Source organism: Haliaeetus leucocephalus, unplaced genomic scaffold (genome assembly GCF_000737465.1).
Source record: "Haliaeetus leucocephalus isolate CR32 unplaced genomic scaffold, Haliaeetus_leucocephalus-4.0 Scaffold526, whole genome shotgun sequence".
Taxonomy (NCBI): Eukaryota; Metazoa; Chordata; class Aves; order Accipitriformes; family Accipitridae; genus Haliaeetus; species Haliaeetus leucocephalus.
The window spans coordinates 4,095,729-4,115,669 of NW_010972962.1; the positions used below are offsets into that span (position 1 = coordinate 4,095,729).

General features: G+C 38.4%; 1 protein-coding gene across 1 annotated transcript in view; it reads left to right on the top strand.

Annotated features, from left to right (window-relative positions):
• MTA3 (metastasis associated 1 family, member 3) overlaps positions 1 to 19,490 on the top strand; it is a 136,635-nt gene extending 117,145 nt beyond the window's left edge. Inside the window, 3 exon segments of the mRNA XM_010576535.1 lie at positions 1,578 to 1,732; positions 6,651 to 6,678; positions 19,469 to 19,490. Coding sequence (XP_010574837.1) covers positions 1,578 to 1,732; positions 6,651 to 6,678; positions 19,469 to 19,480 — 195 coding nt within the window. The 3' untranslated portion in view covers positions 19,481 to 19,490.
• Positions 19,491 to 19,941: the final 451 nt, after the last annotated feature.

Sequence of the window (19,941 nt, forward strand, 5' to 3'; positions counted from 1 at the left end):
TGAATGAAAAAATGGAAAAAATTAGGCAAATATTTAGAGGGAATACAAAGATAGATTTACAGCCCTATGTGCAACAACTAAATTCACCATAAACCTTGTTTGTCTCTAAGACAAAGGAAAATAGTTCAGCTCTGAGAAAGAGTTATATATGACTCACTCAAATTGGATGTCTTGTTGCTCTTTTTGTTGTTGTTTGGTTTTGTTACATCGGATCTAAGGAATCATAGAGGAGATTGTTCAGTTATTTGCACTAAAATACTGAACACTGGAATTTTTCATCAAATGCATAAAATTTGTCCCACTGGAGGGAGCAAATGGTGTGGATCAGGGTTTGTTGAAAGTTGTGGCATAATGCGAATATAATGCATTGAATATGAGTGTAAGAATTGTACAGAATAAATGGGGCCCTTGTTTATTATTTTTGGCTGTTATGTTTTTATGACATGATTTAAGAGATCCATTCTGCGTTCTGTTCTGCTAGTCCTTGTGGATGCTACCAGCCACTTCCTTACTCAGTGGCTGTGGAATTGGTCCCCTAATTAGAGGGTACTCCCATGCATGTGTGCGTTTTAGGAATATTACAGAAATGCTATCAGTAATGTGGAATACTGGTATTATTTTACCAAGAAAATAGTATTTCTGCCAAAGAAAACATGATGATGAATCCATGTGAGAGAATAGAAGCAAACTTTCATCTTTGTATAATGTCTTCTATTGTATCCGTTTTAATCAAAGTGTTATTAATTAGTTCTGCTGATAATCAGTTATATGGGAAACAAGATTTGAATTGACAAGATTAATATATTCGTCATGAGATATTCTTCCAAAATGTTACCTACAGATGATATACAGAACATTATTTTCACTCTCTCCTTTTCATATATCAGAAGGCAGCTTCTCTCGTTACATCTGAGTATTTGCTCTCGTTGCACAATTATTCCAGGTAAAGGTTTAGTGGAAAATTAATGCATCGTTTTATGTTTAGTGTGATCTGTATTAAAATGAATGCAGACATACTGCAGTTAGCTCTAATATATAATGACTGGTGAGTAAATCTAAGAACCTTGGTACCAGCAAGGTGATATAAACCTTGGTTTTTCTGCTTTGATTTAGATTAGCAGCAGGACCAAACTTATTCAGTGACTTAAAGACAGATAGGCAGAGTAAGGACCTATGAAGTGAGAAGTATGGATTTTTAAAGCTTAGACTGATGCCATTCTTGGATGAAAAAATAAGTCTCATATCTCATTGGTTGGGATGCTGGGGTTTTGCTCAGAAAATGTGAATTCTCTCCTAAAAACAATGGGTTTCTGTTGTGGAACTGCTCAGTTCATGGCACTGATTCATGCCTCAATTTCTCTTTGTATAAAATGGCATTAGCAATAGTTGATTTTAAGAACTGTGGATAAAACATGTCAGTGCCCACAGGGTGTTATCTGACCCCCAGGTACTAGTTGAGGAGGACTAGCTGGTTTTTGAGAAGGGTGCTATGTGTAGGCTGCCCTTTACAGCAGAATTAGTTAACAGAATGATGCTTATTCTCAGGCAAATATCTTTCCTTTTTATTATGATTTCAGCATGCTGCTCCCCATGTTCATATGACTAATGGTAAGGCCTTGCAAGCCAGTGCAAGTGCCATTAAGACAAGCACCATTCCAGTGATCAAGAGACAGAGGCAAAATTGGCTTGATGCTTCAGATGATGGTTTCTTTATAGCTACAGAAGAGACCAGGTAAGAGAAATGAAATCTAAGCAGGGAATGTGGCTTCACTGCGTACGTGTTATTGATCCACTATTTGAGTAACAGTTTTTGACATTATTGCTTGAGGTTGCGTTAACAGTGAAGAGCAATGTTACATCAAAACATACACCCAACTTTGCATCTCTTGCATACTAATATTATCAGCATTTCACTAATAAGACTTATTCAGTCAGGGCTCCTTCTCTGTGGCAAAGATTAGAACTTTTTAATTGTTACTAACTGTAGGTCATATACAATGACGTTTAAAGCACCTCTGATCATTCAGCAAAATGTAAATGCCTCCACAATGTAGGTTATACTCTAAAATTTTCAGAACTTGAAAAATACATAGGACATAATAGAGAAAAATACAGCAGATAGCATCTTTTCCAGGCTAGAAGTGGATTTCCTTTAAAAGCAACTAAGATGATCATCTTTTTCAGTCTTTCATTTACAAATTAATTGGTGAAATTTAATGAGCTTTTGCTTTTCCCAGTAGAGCTTGATATCATGGAAGAGTCACTAGTTTTCTGGAGGCTCCTCTGTTCTTTTCTTCCTCTGTTAAGATCTGGCCATTCCCTGATTTCAGTCAGACTAAGATAAGGAGTTACAGGCTATTTTTGTAAGCTGTGGTTGCTCGGCCTGCTACTTAAAAACCTTTAAAATCTTGCTTAAGCAAGGGGATTATTAGGGCAAGTAACATCAGACTGCTCCTCACTTCTGTGATTATTTCACAAGCCTAGAAAAGCTGGTAGTTGAACAAAAATGTAAATAATAAAATGAGGGAAGAGAAAGAACATACGTAAATATAGAGCTAACCAAGGAAAATGTGCATATTTAGTCCTGTTTATGGCAGATTCAGCTAGAGAAGTCAAAATACTAGTATGTGAAAATTTGGTGGTTATTTCAAGATCAACTGAATATGGCACTTCATTTTTCTTTTGTATGAGGAATAAGACAATTCAGGGAGAGTGATAAGAAGATGATGATCTCTTAGGCTTCTGATATCTAGCCCAGATTGATAGCATTCACTAGTTTGAGAGTTGTTTGATGCAAAGAGCTTAGTAGTATCAGACTAATCCCTAGTGATTATGCCCTCAAAGTGAGACTGGTAACCTTTCAAAGTTTTAGAATTTTCAGATTTCTTTTTTTTCAGTTATCATAGAGAAGTGCCTGTGAAAGGACGAGGTGAGTCCTACACTGGCAGCATTTGTGTCTCCCCACTGATCTCAGAGGTAGCCTAGAGAACTGGCCTAGACTAGATGTTGAAATTCGAGGTGATTGAAGTATGGTGAGATGAGTCCTGCCTTTGCAAATCACTCATCCGTGATAGCCCTGCCTGTTCCCATCCTAGGAAGTCCCCCACCCCTCTCCCCTGGCTGCAGAGACCATACCCGGGCCAGGCAGCAAGGCAGAACTTGCTCTGTCTCCCCCTCTGCACCCATGGTGGTGGGTAAGCAAGGGGCTTAGTCCTCAGGACTCTGTGCCTGGTGCTCTTCTCCAAATCATTAAAAGTTTAAAGCATAACGTTTGAAATCTCCTGGTGTGGGGAACACAGGGCAGTTAGACCTCATCGGTACTCCCTCAAACAAGGAGGTGCCTGAAAACATCATCGTGCTGCGTCACTCTGGCCCGTGCTGAGGAAGCACAGCAGGGAATGCTCAATGACCAGCGTGGGTTGGGACCCCCAGTACAGCCATTCCCAGTTGGACAAGAGCTAACCCTGCAGGTCCGATGCCAGTACATATGCATGCACCTTCCTTCTGTGATAGCAACACACAAGGAGTGTTAGTGCCTCGTTCACATTAATCTTCAAAACTATAACTAGTAGGAGACAGCAACTTTTTATCCTTTGAAACTCCGTTTCACATGAGATCTGTTCCTTCTCTCTCACAGGGCTTTTCTTTTTTTTCCTTTTTTTTCTTTTTTTTTCTTTTTTTCTTTTTTTTTCTTTTTTTCTTTTTTTTTTCTTTTTTTTTTCTTTCTCTGTCCCCATCCCATCCCCATTGATTCCTTCCCTACCTCAGGCGTGCTTTCTCCTTTCGAACTTTTTCCTTTGATCCCCTCTACCTTTACTCAAATATTATTTAGAAGAGACGGTGTAGCTTGTTCTCCTCTCGGCTCTCACTTGCCTCTGACCTTTACCGCTTGAAGTGGAAAGCATTGCCTGGTTCTGCTGCTAGGAATGCACTGATGCCCAAGATGACAGTTAAATGCTCTGCTCTTTGGGGGAAGAAGGAGGAAGAGGGAATACACACTAGTCCCTGACAGCCAGCCTGCCCTGTGATAGGAGTTCATGTAGCTGAGCACGGCTGTGATGGAGTTGAATGCAATATAATTGCAATGGGAAGAGAGATCTAGGGAGGAGACATTTGTGAAAAAGCAGCACACAACTTATCCAGTCGTGCCATAGAATGAAAAAAAATTAAAATAAATCAGTTGCCAGTTTGCAGCCATATAGGTGTTTAAATATATTCTGAACACTCAGTTCAGAAATAATCACCCCATTTGAATCAAGGTAACAACTCCTTCTTTAGGGCACTTCTTCCATGCTGCATCAGGATCCGGTCTGTTTTACCATGTGTATTTCTTCATTAAAAATACATGTAAGACAGACACATGCTAATTACAGCAAAAGGGAAAATATTTTTCAGTAGATTGTTTTGTTTGCAACATAACAATTTTCATTTGTCCATCCTAAAACTTTTTTTTGTGTGCAGTGAATTAAAGTTTAAGATGCATATTTCTATAAAACATCGAGTAGAGAGTCTAGAGGGTGAATTTTCTCAGACATTTAGCTAACAAAATTGTACTACAGTAGTCAGTTGATATTATCTGAGAAAAAAATGTAATATTATTGCTGCTAAACTAAATGAGGTGCTAGTCTACTTCATGCTAACCAAGCCAAAGATGCACATGAGCATTCTGAATTTTATTATCCATCAGTAGGTAAGGTGAATATATGTATTTATGCCTATAGCTCCATTTTAGAAGATATTTTAAAATAAGAAATTGCTGTCATCCTCCCCCCCTCTGAATTTAAGCAGCAATCGTATTTCTGTAAAGTTAACTCTTGTATATCTAATCGCTCACAGATTCAAGATACTTGTAGCAATGGATGAGTAGGGAGCTGAATATTCAGAGCAGTGAAAATAATTGTGGAAATCATATGTCATCTAAGCCTTCCAAGGTAAAACCTTAGAGTTACCCTAGAATTTTAGGGTGGTGCCCTTTACTCCTCACTCAGGCCACAGTTCAACAGTACCTGCAGGTACGCTTAAAATTTAGTGTGAGCATATGTATCACTGAAACAAAAAGACTGGAGTTTACATCTGAAGTTCAGCATATTTTAGGTGCTGATCTGCTCTTCAGAGTAGAACAGGAATGTACTTTTTATCAGTCGTAATGTGCATTCTCATAAATTTCAGCTTCTTTTTTTTTTTTGAAGTTGTAGCTATTTGAATGCAGTTTTGTCCCATGTTGTGTATCAGTATCTGCACATCTGGGGGAAAATGCCAGCATAATTCCTATTTGTATTCCCCTCTCTCCAACCCAGAGGCCTCTGCAAAGCTGGGTTGGACGTTAGCATGGTGCTGAGCCCCAGTTGTTACAGCCACTGGCCAGTTTGGGGAAGGGACAGAGCGAGTTTGCATCTGCCTACATATTAGTGCCATCACCCATATGAATTTTTTGACTGATCTATATCTATCTATATATATATCCACATGTAGATCCCCTTCTTGAATCCCTATGAGCACGCTCAGTGAATTTTGCCAATAAATATAGAGGTCCTCAGTTTTGCTCTTTCATCTGCAGTGACAAGCTGCACTCTCCATTCAAAAACCTTCCTGATGCCTGTGGGAGTCCAGCTCACCTGGGATTTCCACACCTCTGTTCAGTCACAGGCTCACAGCAGGGATTAATCTAAGCAGAAAACCAGGAGACAGTTCAAGAACACTTAACCTTGACATTACATCATAGTTTTATGTTGACCTTTGCTGGATTTAACATTTTTGTATTTTAATTTATTCTTACCCTTTTTGAATGAAAAAGGAATTATCATTCCCTACTGCAAAATAACTTGCTCAAAATTTTATTCTAAAGCAAATCTGTTTACACAATTCATTGAAAAATCACTCTTTAAAGGGGCTTACATTTATCACTGCTGACCAAGGGAGTTTCCTTATTTCTTTTTAATATACTTAAATACTAGCTGCTAGGATTCTCCTAGCACTAAGTGCATGCTTTAGGATCAGCCAAAAGTCTCATAACTATAAAAGAATTTTATTCAGGACATTGGGCTAAATCACCTTCACTATAAGGAAGCTTTTGGGGTTTCATTCCCCTTTTGTTGACTAGCTGTGATGTGGATTCTATTGTAGGCCCTGTTAGACGTTAATGCAGAAATTAAATTCTTTATACTGAATCACCATTCTGGGAGTTAAATAATAATTTTAAAAGTGGGACAGTTCATATTATAGTCTCCAGAAGTTTAATAAAAAGTGTAATATATCAGCTTAATATCTGTTGAGTTATATAAGACATAATCATAATCTATGAATAAAATCAGTAATATAGCTGTTGGATGTCAAGAGAAATGTATCTATTGATTAAAACTTTTCTTACCAATTCTAGGTATGCAGTGTGCATACAGTTCCTATACACATGCTCTGTCCGTAACAGAACGCATGTGCATGCTAATGACCGTACTTGTATAGGGACAGCTAAAACGCTGAGTGGAAAATGACAATTATTTTTTTTTTTCAGCATTTGCTTTATAAGAAATGTGTGGAAATGTTTGGCTGAATGGGTTATAGCAGCAGATTCCATATGCTTTCCTTTCATGGGCCAAAAAGCATATTTGCATATAGAACTGCAGTTGAATGACTCGATGCTTGTTTCCTTTCAGTGCTGAAGCAGTTAGAAACCTTCTCACGGTAAGTGCAACTCCATTGGGAATGAGTTAACTGCAACTGCTAAAATTAGAACGTGATCTTTAGCTGTTACCAGCAGACATTGCTTCCTTTTTGCTGATAAAATGATTTGAGAGGCATCCCTATGGCAGCATTTTATAGGCAATTTTCATATTCTTCACTTCATGTTCTGTCTCCAAAAGGAAAAGCTTCCCTTGATTTGTTGAGGTACTACATAAGGATATCACAATCGCTGTGATAATTACCTGATACCACTCATTTTTATTTATGCATGTCTCATAGCACACACAAAAAGCTTAAAAACCAAAGTTGCATGTTGAGAAAGAAGAGAATGTGAGGCTGACAACCAACTTCAGCAAAATGTTGAGTCTTGCCTTGCCATCAGTGGTCTGGTTCTCTTGCAGAAGTGGGGGAGAGTCATGCAAGCGCTCACAGCCCTTCGTGCGCCTGCATATAATACCGCTAGCACTCTCTGCATTGTAGCTTTATCAGTGGAAACCCTAACCTGTACCTTTAAAACTTGGGTGAACCAAACCCGGTATTAAGAGTTGTGAATGAGCTGCCCTTGACCCTTCTCCCTCCCACGTGTGTTTTAATCAGTGCTTAGACAAGGTCAGGCACGGTGTTTGTGTTACCCCTTGTAGCACATTGCTGGGAGAAAAGGGAAAAGTGGAGGAGTAAGTCTCCAGTGCCCGCGTCTGATACACAGTGCACAGGTGCAGGTCTAGATCAAAGTCAGAGCTCCAGCGCTATCTGCTCTCCTCCTTCTTCCTCTTCACATGTGCAGTTCCTATCACAGAAATGTTCACAGGCATGTTTACTCTTTCAGTTGTCCCCAACTGTGCAAAAAAATTTGTGCACCAAAAAAAGTATTTTTAATATACACTCTGCTTTTCATAAAGATGAGGCAGTTTGATTTGAGTTGGGATCCTGGTTTTGAACTTCACCATACTTGGATCGAGGGCATAGTGCAATTTCATTTCTTACCTGCATGGCACTGTGGCCATTAAACCCCGACCCTGTAACCGACTGCATGAAGATGCCTGGCTGCACCCTTGGAGAGTCACCTGCAAGCCTGAGAATGTGATGCACCGGCTACTACCCTCTAACCAAAAAATCAGCCTCTAAGGATGTAATTTTCTGGTTCCTTTACTTCTGCTGTATTGTATAGTTGTCATACATCTTGAAAAGCAGGGATTACAGAATATATCCCTTAGAATTATGTCTAGTCCTCACTGATAGGATTGCAAATATCTTACTGATTGACTGCAGCTGAGTACAGGTGAGCTGACAACCATATCCAGTCACTGTGACAATACTGCATGCGGGGAATTTGGGGAGGAACTGTCCTTGCTACAGTTTAGGAGCAGTCCTACTTGGCTACCTACTGTTCAAAGTTGTTATATACTTATGAGAGGGAATAATAGTTTCTGTGAGCTGTTATCTTGACCTTATTTAGTGTGGACTATTCATGAATGCTGCACACTGTTCACACCTCATAAATGATACTTCTCTGAGCTCTAGCTGAGGTACTGCGATACAGAATCCCAACCAGTGGTATAGAAACTAGATCATAATCCTTGCCATTTGTTTCTCATTGAGCAGCTTTCATGGGTCCACAGATACTTTCTTTTGCTATTTATCTACATGAGTTTTTCCTCTGGCTCCTTTTACAGTACCTACTAAGTCCAAGTAACACTACTGTGATAATGCAAAAGTTTGTTTTTAAAAGCAGGATCATTCCATGAAGCTAAAATCAACTAATATGAAGAATGTGAATATTTTTTAAACTTATAAAAGGAATAATAGATATATACATTGAAAACATGTACATTACAAAACCCAAAGTTCAGTTGTGCAATTAGTTAGAGCTGATAGGTTTGAAGAGCATCTGGTATTAAAAGAGTTTTGCTTTATCAGTCTTCAGAACAAATTAAATGCAACCATTCTGGTTTGGAGCTATGTATTAATCTCACAGTTTAAGATGAAGTTTCAGTGACATTGTAGTAAACTGGTCGCCCTATTTAAAGCTACATGGTAAGGGAAAGATCTTGCAGTGGTTGGAGTGCTTACCTAGGACTTGGGAGAACATGATTCAGTTCCCTGCTCCCTCACAGACTTCCCATGAGACCTCAAGCAGGTCTAAGTCTGTGTCTCCAAGCATTTCGATGCCTCACTCCTCATATCAAAATTAACAAGGTGCCAAATACTTTGTTGAAGATTTGGAGGCAATTGTCAATGTACCCTCTGTTCTTTGCCTGAAGAATCAGATGAAGAGTACTTTATTCTTTCACAGGGCTGTTGTACATGGAGCAGGTCAGAAGCCTTACAGGGAATCTTCTTTCAGAGAAAACTCCTTACCTATCTCGGTAATAAAATCTCACGGTAATGCCACCCACAGGAGTCCAGAAGCTGTTGACTGAAACTGGGTGATTTGTTAGTTTCAGAGGTGTCTCCGCTGATGAGCAGGTGAAAATTAATTAGTGCACAGCTTCAGTGATGACCGCAAGGAGACTGAGGCTAAGAACAGATGGTTGTAAATGACCTAGTTACTGCTGCCTGAAGAATCACGCTGTCATATCTTGTAAAATGATCTTGTCTGATCCTGCTCTGTTGTAAGCAGAAATTCAAATATGCTGCCTCTCTATGGTGGCTTAAATACCAAACTATATTTTGCAATTGCATCTTAGGTAGGAGCTTGAATGTGGTTAATTCATGTGATGCAGCTAAAGAGCAGTGACACATTTAGAGTTGTTACTCGACCACTTGCAATCTTCGCTGCACTCTTCGACAAAAGTCATTTCACATCCAGACAGTAGCTGCAGAAGTAGCCAGAGCATTTTATATTTGGGAAGGGAAATATTATTTCTGAAATGAGACTTTTTGCAAAACTTTATTGCCTTGGGAAGCTTGGGGGGGGAAACCAAAAGAACTTAAATGAAACAACAGGGATGATAATAAATGCGTTAAAGATTGTCTTAAACACAGATGATGGTGGAGAAGCTCCAGTATAAGTACTTAACTTTTCCAGAAACCTCATTCACTTTGTTAGACCTTCCAGACCTAGTTCAGCAAAGCTCTTAAATGCATGCCTGACTCCCACTGAGTGCGGTCTGTCAACTAGAGTACATCACGTAGTCAGTAATACACCTTATATGTCAGATGTTAAATTGGGATGTCATGCAATTCTTTTAACCTGTTTCCTTACAGTTCTTCACAAATTTTGAATTTCCTGCAGTACAATTGGCCATTTAAAACGGTTTTCCTTCAGAAGCTGTCTTTTGTGTTTGTGCAGAGGATTTGATGTAGCTGAACCCAATCCTCTTTACAGGATGTTTTAACTGAAGGTCTTAGGGCTTAGCGTTTTCTTAGCTTGCTGCTCAGCTTTTTCCTAAATCCACATACCCAGTGGGAATGTGTCATCTTGTAACATTTGGTTGTCTTCTATTGTGGGAGTTAAAACCAATTTGGTTTTGAACAAGAAGAAATTCTCCTATAAAGAAACATCTTTGTATGGGAAGCCAATTTCTTTTACGAAGCCTTGGGAAACATACAAAATAACAACAACGACAACAACAAGAATGCTAACTTGTCAGACTAGCATAGGCTTCTGCATATTTAAGTATCAAAGAAAAGATAAAGACAATATTAATTATACAATTGTTACCTATAGCAAGGCTAGAGTAACACTAGTTTAGGACTAAAATTAGTCCATTCTCACCATTCCTATGCCTAAACCACAGAGGTTTATCACATTAAATCTTAGCTATTGATGATTGTAATCCTCAAACACTGCACAGTATCAGTCTTAAGAGATCTTTTTCCCTTTTTACAATTTCTGTGCCACGTGAGCAACAGTAATTAGTAGAAGCTGGACACAGGGTTAAAAATTACTTCATCTGAAGGCAGAGGAATACACAGCAATAATGTGCATGTAGATATAGAAACTAGGTAAGTCCTGTGGTGAACACACTGTTGCTAAAGTTAAATAGCAAAGAAGGTGATAAAACTCTACTGTGGTGAATATATTAAAAATGTAATGTCAGTGATCCTCACAGTCTTAAAATTCACACAGAACTGCCCACTAACTTTCGTTTATAAGTTGTCCTGTATCAGATTCTTCATTTCAAATTACAGATAGAGGACTTAATTCTGAGCTAGTCTATATTTCAGTGTATTTATTTAATCATTTATTCTTACTATTTTCCTCTGATTTTTTTTTTTAAACTCATTAAGATCTTTTAAATGCATGACCCTCTGGCATTAAAGTAAGTAAGGCTGTGGAAAAACAAATGTTAGTTGGTCTCCTGTGAAAAAGCTTGCATAAGTAACTACATAGGCATTTTAAATGTAAAATACCAAGGAGAACATAATGGCTGTGACTCTGCAAGCCAATCACAGAGATAACTATCGGTTCTTGTCAAACATTTAAGGAACCAGGGCTGGCTGTTTTTCTTATTTGTGCTATGGATAGAGGCTAAAACATTTACCTGACAATATACAACAGAAGTGTTGTTCTAGTGGAAAAAGCACAGACCTGAACTTTAAAATTCCCCCATTTCCTCTATTACTTCATGTGAGACACCAGACAAGCCATTTAACCTCTGAGTAGCTCCACCTTTTTGTCTGTAAACTTGAATAATATTGATGTATACCTACTCTTAAGGATGCTTGCAGTTTTTAATTAAGCAGTCTGGCAAGCACTATGAGATACTGACATGAAAAGTGCTGGCCATAAGAGTGGAGAGCAGGATGAATGGCAGAAAATGAACTCGAATAGACCTTTGGTAACGTGAATATTAAAAAAAATTAAAAAATACAGTCTTTGAAATGAAGCTGACCTTAGAAATTAGCATCAAATCATTCTGTGGCAAAGCTTTCCTCTGTTGATGCCACAGTACAGATCTCTAATCCATATTCTGTATCAGAGCTTCTGTGTGTAGTCAGTGCTGATTATGCAAGAGATTGATGGTGTGGAGCAGAGCCCCAGGGGACAGTTCCGTGAGGGAACTGTTGCTCTCTGACTGTTTCTGGTAAGACTGATTAATTTTGATTTTCAGCCCTTGCTTAATAGCAAGTAGCCAGAATGCCAAGAAGCTCCTCCAAATATACTTTATTAGTACATATAATATTCCACAAAAAGTATATGCATAATTGATAAAGAGGAAAAATATTGTCAATTTTTTGAGCCTCAGGTACTATTATAAGCTATAATACTATAAACACAGTGTCCAGGCCAAAAACTTCAGATGAAACCTACCCTGAAGTAATCAAACAAGGTAAGGAAAGAAAGAAGGAAACAAAAACAGTAATAAAAAGCCATATAAAAAGTTTTGGGTTGAAACAGTTCTCCTAATAAATAAAATACTAAAGTAGCTCAGATGGGGTGTTTAAAGTGTGTCAAAGTTGGAAAAAGCGACAAAAGTAAATGATCTCCCCACCCCACCCCACCCCAAAATGGAGCATATAATAGAAAGTTTTCTCTTAGCTTGCACTTAAATAAATATATTTAGTTGAAAATTTTCAAAAATATTGTGTCAATATAGTATTTACTGGTTTTGGGGAAATGGCGCTTAATGCTTGTAGCCCAAGGCCAGAAACAGAAGTTGTATATTCTGAATATTTTCGTCACCTTAAAGTCTGGGATAATGCTAGAATTGTGAATTAATATGCAAGATGTTTAGGTAGTAGTTGAAAGCAACATTGCGTTCCACTCTTAGCCAGTTCTGATACATCTTTTCTCCAATTTCTTGCCTGTCTCAGGAAAAAATATATGCTGCCATGTGGGTAATATTTTCATCTAATAGCGGGTGATGTTTAATCAATATACAGAGTGGCCATCCTTCTGCAGAATGACTAGATGTAATGAAAATTCCTATTGGTAAAGTATAAAGTTGTGTAGGAATTCACCCACACCCTGCTGATATAGCTAGGAAGAATAAAGGAGTTGCTTTGAGATCTTCTGCCGTTTGTGCCTCTAAGCTGTAGAAGGCTTTCTGGCTCCTTGGATTCCCAGGGTGCTGCCTATGTATTGACAAATCTGCAGTGATCTTGGGTGTGCGTTCATGGGGAGGAGAGGTTAAGCAACTCTTTCTTTAACAGAGCAGGCTTCATGCCTTACAACCTCTGAAGTAGATGGTAGCTAAGGAGAGGCTAATGAATTTCAGATAAGGTGCAGAGCAGCTGTCCCATAGCTCAGGTTACAAGTCTGTTGAAGCCTGGGCCATTGTTTTGTTTTAAGGGGTATGAATAATTTACTTTTGACCCATTCCATCCAGCTACCTTTGCTAGGATTTCTAATCCACTGTACGAAGCTGGACGCTGTGGTGAAACGCCATGAATCCAAAGACAGGCCTTTCTCCCTTCTTTGAGGGGAGGACGGAGGACCGTGGCCCTGTGCATGCCGTAGTCCCTGCTGCATGCCGTGCGATGTGAGACGTCGTCCCTGCCGAGTTCACAAAGCTCCACCCAAGACGTGGGGCAAGTCCTGAGCTACTTCATCCATGTTGAGCTCTGTGGTGTCCGACATTCCTACCGACTAGATCAAGGGTTTTTTTAAACTGTGCCTACCACGAATCAGTCTGGTAGGGCCTCCGTGCTGCTGGCTTCTGCGAGAAGTCAGCGTTGCGCTGAAACTGGTGTGTGATCGTTTTTGTCCTAGCCAGCTGCAGCAGGTAACTTTAGTCTCTTGGTGGTAAGTACCAAGCTCACAGATGAACTGGGAGGATGATTTCATTGCTGATTGCTAAGATTTAGATTTAGTCATCATATAATGACTGCTGTATGACAGCACCCTTTTAGAACGTTTCTTAGGGGTTAAAAGTTTTTGTCAGTTCCAGCATTCAGCTGAAAAACGAATAGTAATGCTGAGAATAAGACTTTGCACTTCTTTAATTCCTTCTCTCCTAGCATCCTAAACGACTTCAAAATATTAATGAAATATGCTGTTTTCAGGGGAAATGAAAGCATGGAAAAATCTGTCAAATGAGGTGATTTTTCCAAAAGCCATGGCAGTTGTTTGCAGTAAAACTGGATATAAATCATTTCAATAGTGGGTAAGGTTCCTGTTGTTCTAGGCACTCTAAAAATGCATACAAAGTGATGACTTCTGCTCTGAGGAGGTTTTGATCTGAGTAGATTTTAAATCAGCAGCAGGTAGAAGGAGACAGAGAGGTGGCTTGTGCCATGCAACAGGTCACGCATGACGCAGTCATAGCAGTCTGTGCTTGTAACACTTGACCGGGATTTTTCCTCCCAGTAAAGAGGACGCTCAAAAGGCATTATTTATTGCTTTATGTATATACATAGTAGCTATAAGCTGTTGCTCTGAAATACAAAACATCAGAGAAGCCCTCAAAGTGGTACAGTGCTTGAAAATGCTCTATTAAGCTGCTCAGGAAGATCTGACACCGTAATTTGTAACTGGTGTGTCTATAAATCGTTGTTGATAGAGAACAGTTTTGTTCCGTAAATATTGATACCAAATTGGAAGATAAACACCAGCAAAGGAAAACATTTACTTGCTAGGAGGAGAAAAATAAAACAACCTCTTAAAACATTTAAATGATGTTGGCATGTCTACAGCAGTACCTCTTTAATCTTATAAAGGTTGTACCACTCTATCTGCCATCTTTATGAGTTTTATAATGTAACTAAGTGGCTCATGGCAACTGCTTTCCAGTAGCTCGATGCTTATTAAAACACTTCTGATTTGTTTTATAAATGAACATTTCACAAAGGAGCTTATTTTTAAAAGGTGTATCAGTGTCAACCCACTTCTGCCTTCCAAATATATTTCTCCTAGTTTTTGTCATTTTGAAGTTAGATTAAAAGTTTAATGGAATATCGGTAAGCTTTAGCCTCCAAGTTCTGAGGAAAAAAAAAAAAAAAAAAGATGATGTCTAAACCACCAAGCCAAATAGTTAAATAAAATACTTCTCATTTCCATACAGGTAGAAATGTACAAAGTGCTGTGAGTCATTCAGTCTCTCTGTAACCTGTCAGGTTTCTAAGGTTCTGTGCCTACAGCTTCATCCCAGTTAAATTCTCTTTGAGCAGACAGCATTGCACACATTTTGGCCTTTCACTTTGTTTAAAAGCCTGTTGAAATTAATAGAAAGCCTATCAGCCTCCCAAGATAGTGCCTCCTCTTGTAATTTAATCCACTGAATAGTTACAGTGTACCTCTGGATACAAGAAGCCCTCAGAGAAATGAGTAATAATTGGGTCTAAGAACCCCCAAGGAATGATGGTTATTTTTTAAATAGTTGATTTTGCTAACTGGCCTTGAGCTTGCACTGAAAATGTACATTGCACAGAATTTACATTGCCCTGGAGCAGCAGCAACTTCACGAATCTTTGTCTGGAACACTTTTTCATTTTTTAGTTTAACTTTTCTCTCTGAATGTCTTGATGATTAGACTGATTGCAAGTTTCCCATAAAACTTGTACCAGAATGCAAAATCCTGCCTTGCTGCAGTTTATGTCTAGAACTCCACCTCCTTCCAGGATTGGCAGTATTTTGTGTGCCTGGCACATTCAAGTTGCTGTTTACAGTTGGCAAGTCATACCGGAATACTTCACCCCAATCTAGAGATTAGGTGGAATTTCAGCCATGATTGTCCAGGGAATCAGTTCCCTTATGTCTGCTGCCGACCTGTGCATATTCCTTGTGCTACCAGCAACAATTGGGTAATAATACATTTCCACAGCACTAGGTCTTTGTATATAATGATGTTGCTCAAATGGCATCAGTCTAAGAAAAACTTGGGCAAAAACATCAAACTAATTTAGGTAGAGCATGAAAATACTATGCCCTTCAGCTTAAAACTCTGTAGCCAGGTTTGTATTAGGTCCTTAATATATTTTTAGTGGAAACAGAGCATCAAAAGCACTTCTGGACCTTGGTATTTAAAAAGAATTATGGACATCTCAAAAGTGTGTGTGTGCTGGGGGCAATTCCCCTTCATCAGAAAATGTTTCTTTCCATTCCCTTTCAAAACAAGGTCTGTCATCTGCTAAAATTTCAGCAGGCCTTTACATGCAATTAATTTCTCTCACAGTAAAAAACTTCTGCCATAACTTGAATTTATTTAGTATTACTTCTTAAGTACTGTTGGTATAGCTGAATAGACCAAAGTCACTCCAGTCATCATAACTCTGAGTCTCATGCAGAGGAGGCAAGACTGATGCACAACAGTTTGTATATAGAAACAGTAACAGACAGATATGCCTGATATCAACAGAGCTAAAGCAAGTAATGCCTTTAACTCCTATTAGAAAAGGCTTGAAAAACACATTCTTGACTAACATCAACTGAAGGTCACCTTTCTTTATTTCATTCAAGTTTAAAAATTGCTGCTGTTTTAATGCATGGCATAATTAGAGTAGGGATCTTTGAGTCAGCTTTTACAAATGAGAAATTTTGTTACCAGCTATCCTATTCCTGAGAAACCTGGACATAACAGAATTATATAGGATCGTGCTTAACTGCACCAGATGGTTAGTTACATGGAATTCACTTAGATCCTGGGAAGGGGGTTGGTTCATTGAAATGGTTTGCCTGATTAAATTTAAGCATGGCATAAATGCCCTGTACAGCCTGTTATTTCTACCCAGTAGGTTCCAGTCTGTGTATGAAACTTGCAGAGAAAATAGGTCTCAATAGTGTGTGGTACTTATGTACATTTCCATATTTCCCTGAATAGGTGCCAGAGGTCTTATGCACCATTATCTGCAGTAACTAATTGAAGTATCATGCAGACATAAAGAATTTGTCTTATTCCGACATTAGCAGCAGTGCATCACATTTGACATAAAAATGAGCACAGTGGGCTTTATATACCAATCGCCTATTAAAAGTTTGATTCATTCTCATACCTTTGGTCTCAAGAGGACTAGAAATACAATGCAAAGGCTTTCAAATACTTTTTAATTCACATTTCAAATGAAGTCTGTAACGCATCATACTTCAAGCTCTAGTACAAAAGTCAAAGGAAAAAGGAGGGGGAAATGGCAATTACTCTTTCATACAACTGCAAAGGATGTTATCAACGCTACAGATATTAAAGCCATTTACTTGTGATCACCAAATAAAAGCTGTATGTAATTAAAACATATGGCTGGTATTAACTGAAAAAGGGACAGGAAATTGAACATTAAAGGTGACTCTGCCCTTAATTCACTCTATCATTGGGGGAGGGAGGAGAAGTGCTCTGAGTGAAAGGACAACGAAAATCTTATCTTTGAATTTCCTGCCTTTCATAAGCTACTATTAAAACCTGCATGTTTAAGTGTTAAAAAAACCTCTGAAGCATTGTAAAACCTGATCAGTGCCTCTCAAAAAGCTTGACTGTATTTAGATGCTAAATTCTTCAGCGTAAAGAATCAGTTCCCTCCACCCTCTATATTTTTTTGCAGTAAAAAGAACAGTTTTGGCTTTTAGTGAAATGATTGTTTAAATATTACATCTAATGAAGTCAGTGGAAATTTCTATTCTTCCAATTTTATTTCTGAAAGGCTATATCCCAGAAAGCTAATTTCTGGAAGCATTTTCACAGTCCTGTTTAAGTAGAAGTGCTGGTTTGTCTTTTTAGAGTGCATACCAGATTAGTTCTTCTAACAATCTATGTAGAGCTACTTTCATTTATACTAAGTGAATAGTTGACTCTTTTTGTGGTTTACTTGATGTAATGCTGATGACTCCTCCTTTTTTGTTCTGCCTTTTTTCATGCTAGTTTTGAACCAGTATTTAATAACTACATCTTTTGACTTTACTGTCCTTACACAATAATCACAAATTGTAGTCACAGATACTTTACTGTCCTTATGTTTGGTGTCAGCTGCAAATTGCTTTCATTAGTAGGAACTTCTTGGCAGTTTATGAAGTAGCTGTATTAAAAATTCAAAAGGGCAAACTATTATCTAACGTTTTTGTAAACCATGGGCTTCTCAACTTATTAATGACCACATTTGTCCTGTAAATAAATACAAAGTTTTGCAAACAAATAAATCAAAAGGGATCCAGTTCTGTAAGCTTTTGCTGGAATGATCCCCATTAATAATCAGTGTGGGTAGCAGCTATTGTATATTCACATGACTTTACAAAACCTAGCTGGTTTACGATTTTAGAAATGTGTGTTTCTACCAGTCTCATGTTACATTTTTATGATTTTACCATTCTGGAAGGTATGCAATATCTTGTCAATCAGTTGAATATCTTTTTAGGCCTAATGTAAGATGACCATGTAAAGTAAGTACTCAAACAGTAAGTCTGTGTCTCCGTGGGGTTGTGTGAAAAGCCTAAATTTTGCTTTCTGGCGATTCATTTTCTTTTCTTTTGCTGTGTTTATTACTGAATGATGCTAAATCCTAATTTGATATTCCAGGCCATGAGATGCTGATGACATCCTGCTTTCAGGCAACTAAAATGAATACTTCTCTCCACCTTTTAAATATATTAACCAAAATAGATGTGTTTTTCAGGCTCACTTTAACCTCTAAGAGCACAGTATATTCTCCTGATCTTTGGCTTTTGGTTTTGTCTTTGATTATGTTCTCTTCTGTGGCCCAGTTACTCGAATGGAAGCTTACGTTCCTGGGAAATAGTCAACCAGTAACTAAATACCTGTTTAAAATTTAATATGCAAATTATCATTTTAGTATTCAATAGAATTTATTTTAAGCTGATCCTGTATTTTCAATGTCACATGCTACCATTTTTCAGTTTCAGATTTAACAGCCCATTAAGATGAAAGGGACAAATCACTTCTTGAGTTACCATCTCAAAGCCTTGATGCAGGTAGATGCATCATCACCTTGTAGTTTGTAGTCATATGGCATTTTCAGCTTGGAAGGTTAGTATTAGAAAGCTTGGTCTCATTTAGTGTTAGAGGCCCCAGTTTGCTTTAATTCTTTTTCCATAAGCTCAAAATCTCTGTAATTTATAAAACTACCTAAACAAAAGCTGGGATTCTTGACTTGAGTGAATTCAGAAAATAGGTCATTTTCCAGTAACATCTAATATTCAAGACTCTGCCAATGAAGGTGGTTCTTGACATACTCTGTGTGTGTCATTTCTGTGTTTGCTGATACTCTCTACCCTGGATACACTCAGCATTGTGGTTATTGATTTATAACAGTAGAAAGACAGAACAGTTGGAACATAACAAAGCTTTTTGCTTCAGAATTAACTATCCTTGGACGTAGAAGATTACAATATAAAAACCATGGTTGCCTGTAGTTAATATGTTTGATTTATCATCTGAAAGTCTAAAATTAAAGTGAATTTACTGCACCTGAAAGGCACTAGTACAAAAAGCACAGAGATGCGGGTCGTGTGTTATCTTTAGAATTGATATGGAGCAAATAACAGTTGCTCTGAGTCCATGACTTTTACAGAGGTAACACATTCACTTGGGTGTTAATGAGGTTCTTTCTCCTGTGGTCCCTTATTCCTGTAGTGATATCACATGTAAGGATTCACCATTTGAGCATTCTGCCCCAAGATTTCATATAATTAAATGTTATTGTCCAAATATTGTCTAACACCAACTCACTTTTCACTGAACAATTATCAGTTACTAGTTGGAGACAACTGTGAATCATCAGTTGATGGACAGGGCTCACTCTTGTTGACTGCAAGTCTCTTTTCCATGAACTAGCCTTCCTGCTCTGGTAAGAGTATTTGTTATGTTTGTTATTGGCTCTTGAGCAGTCTTCTGTTAAAGACTGAGATTTATCTCTTCTGTTGTCTCTCTCTTCTTTCCCTCCTTTCCTCCTTCCCTCCTTACAGAAAAATCCGTAAGAAGTTCACCAGATCACAGCTGAAAAGAGCTTCCAGAACACCTTGTTCTCCGATCATTACAAAGACAAAGTCTCTCGTGAACAGTAGGCAGGCACGAGCAGAGCCAGGAACCATCACGCACTGAAGATATAACAGCATCAGCACCATAATCATGTCAGAATCATGTTTAATTGTGAATGCAGATACAACAGGACCTTCCGCATCTTCGAGACAGAAACACTGTACAGATAGATTGTGGCTGTGTTCTGTGTTCTGGGCAGGATCCAACAGCAGCCCTTGTTTTCCCTCATCTCTGCAAGGGCTACTTCTGGTTCACTGTGCAGGCCTATCCCGGGTTGTCCTGCTGTTCCCTCCATTTCCAGTCATTGCTGTTGGCTGGTCAGGGAGGGACTGTTTGCACTGACCACACTGAAGGAGTATGGATGTAGAGTCCACCCACCACATTTGTCTATGCCTTCTAG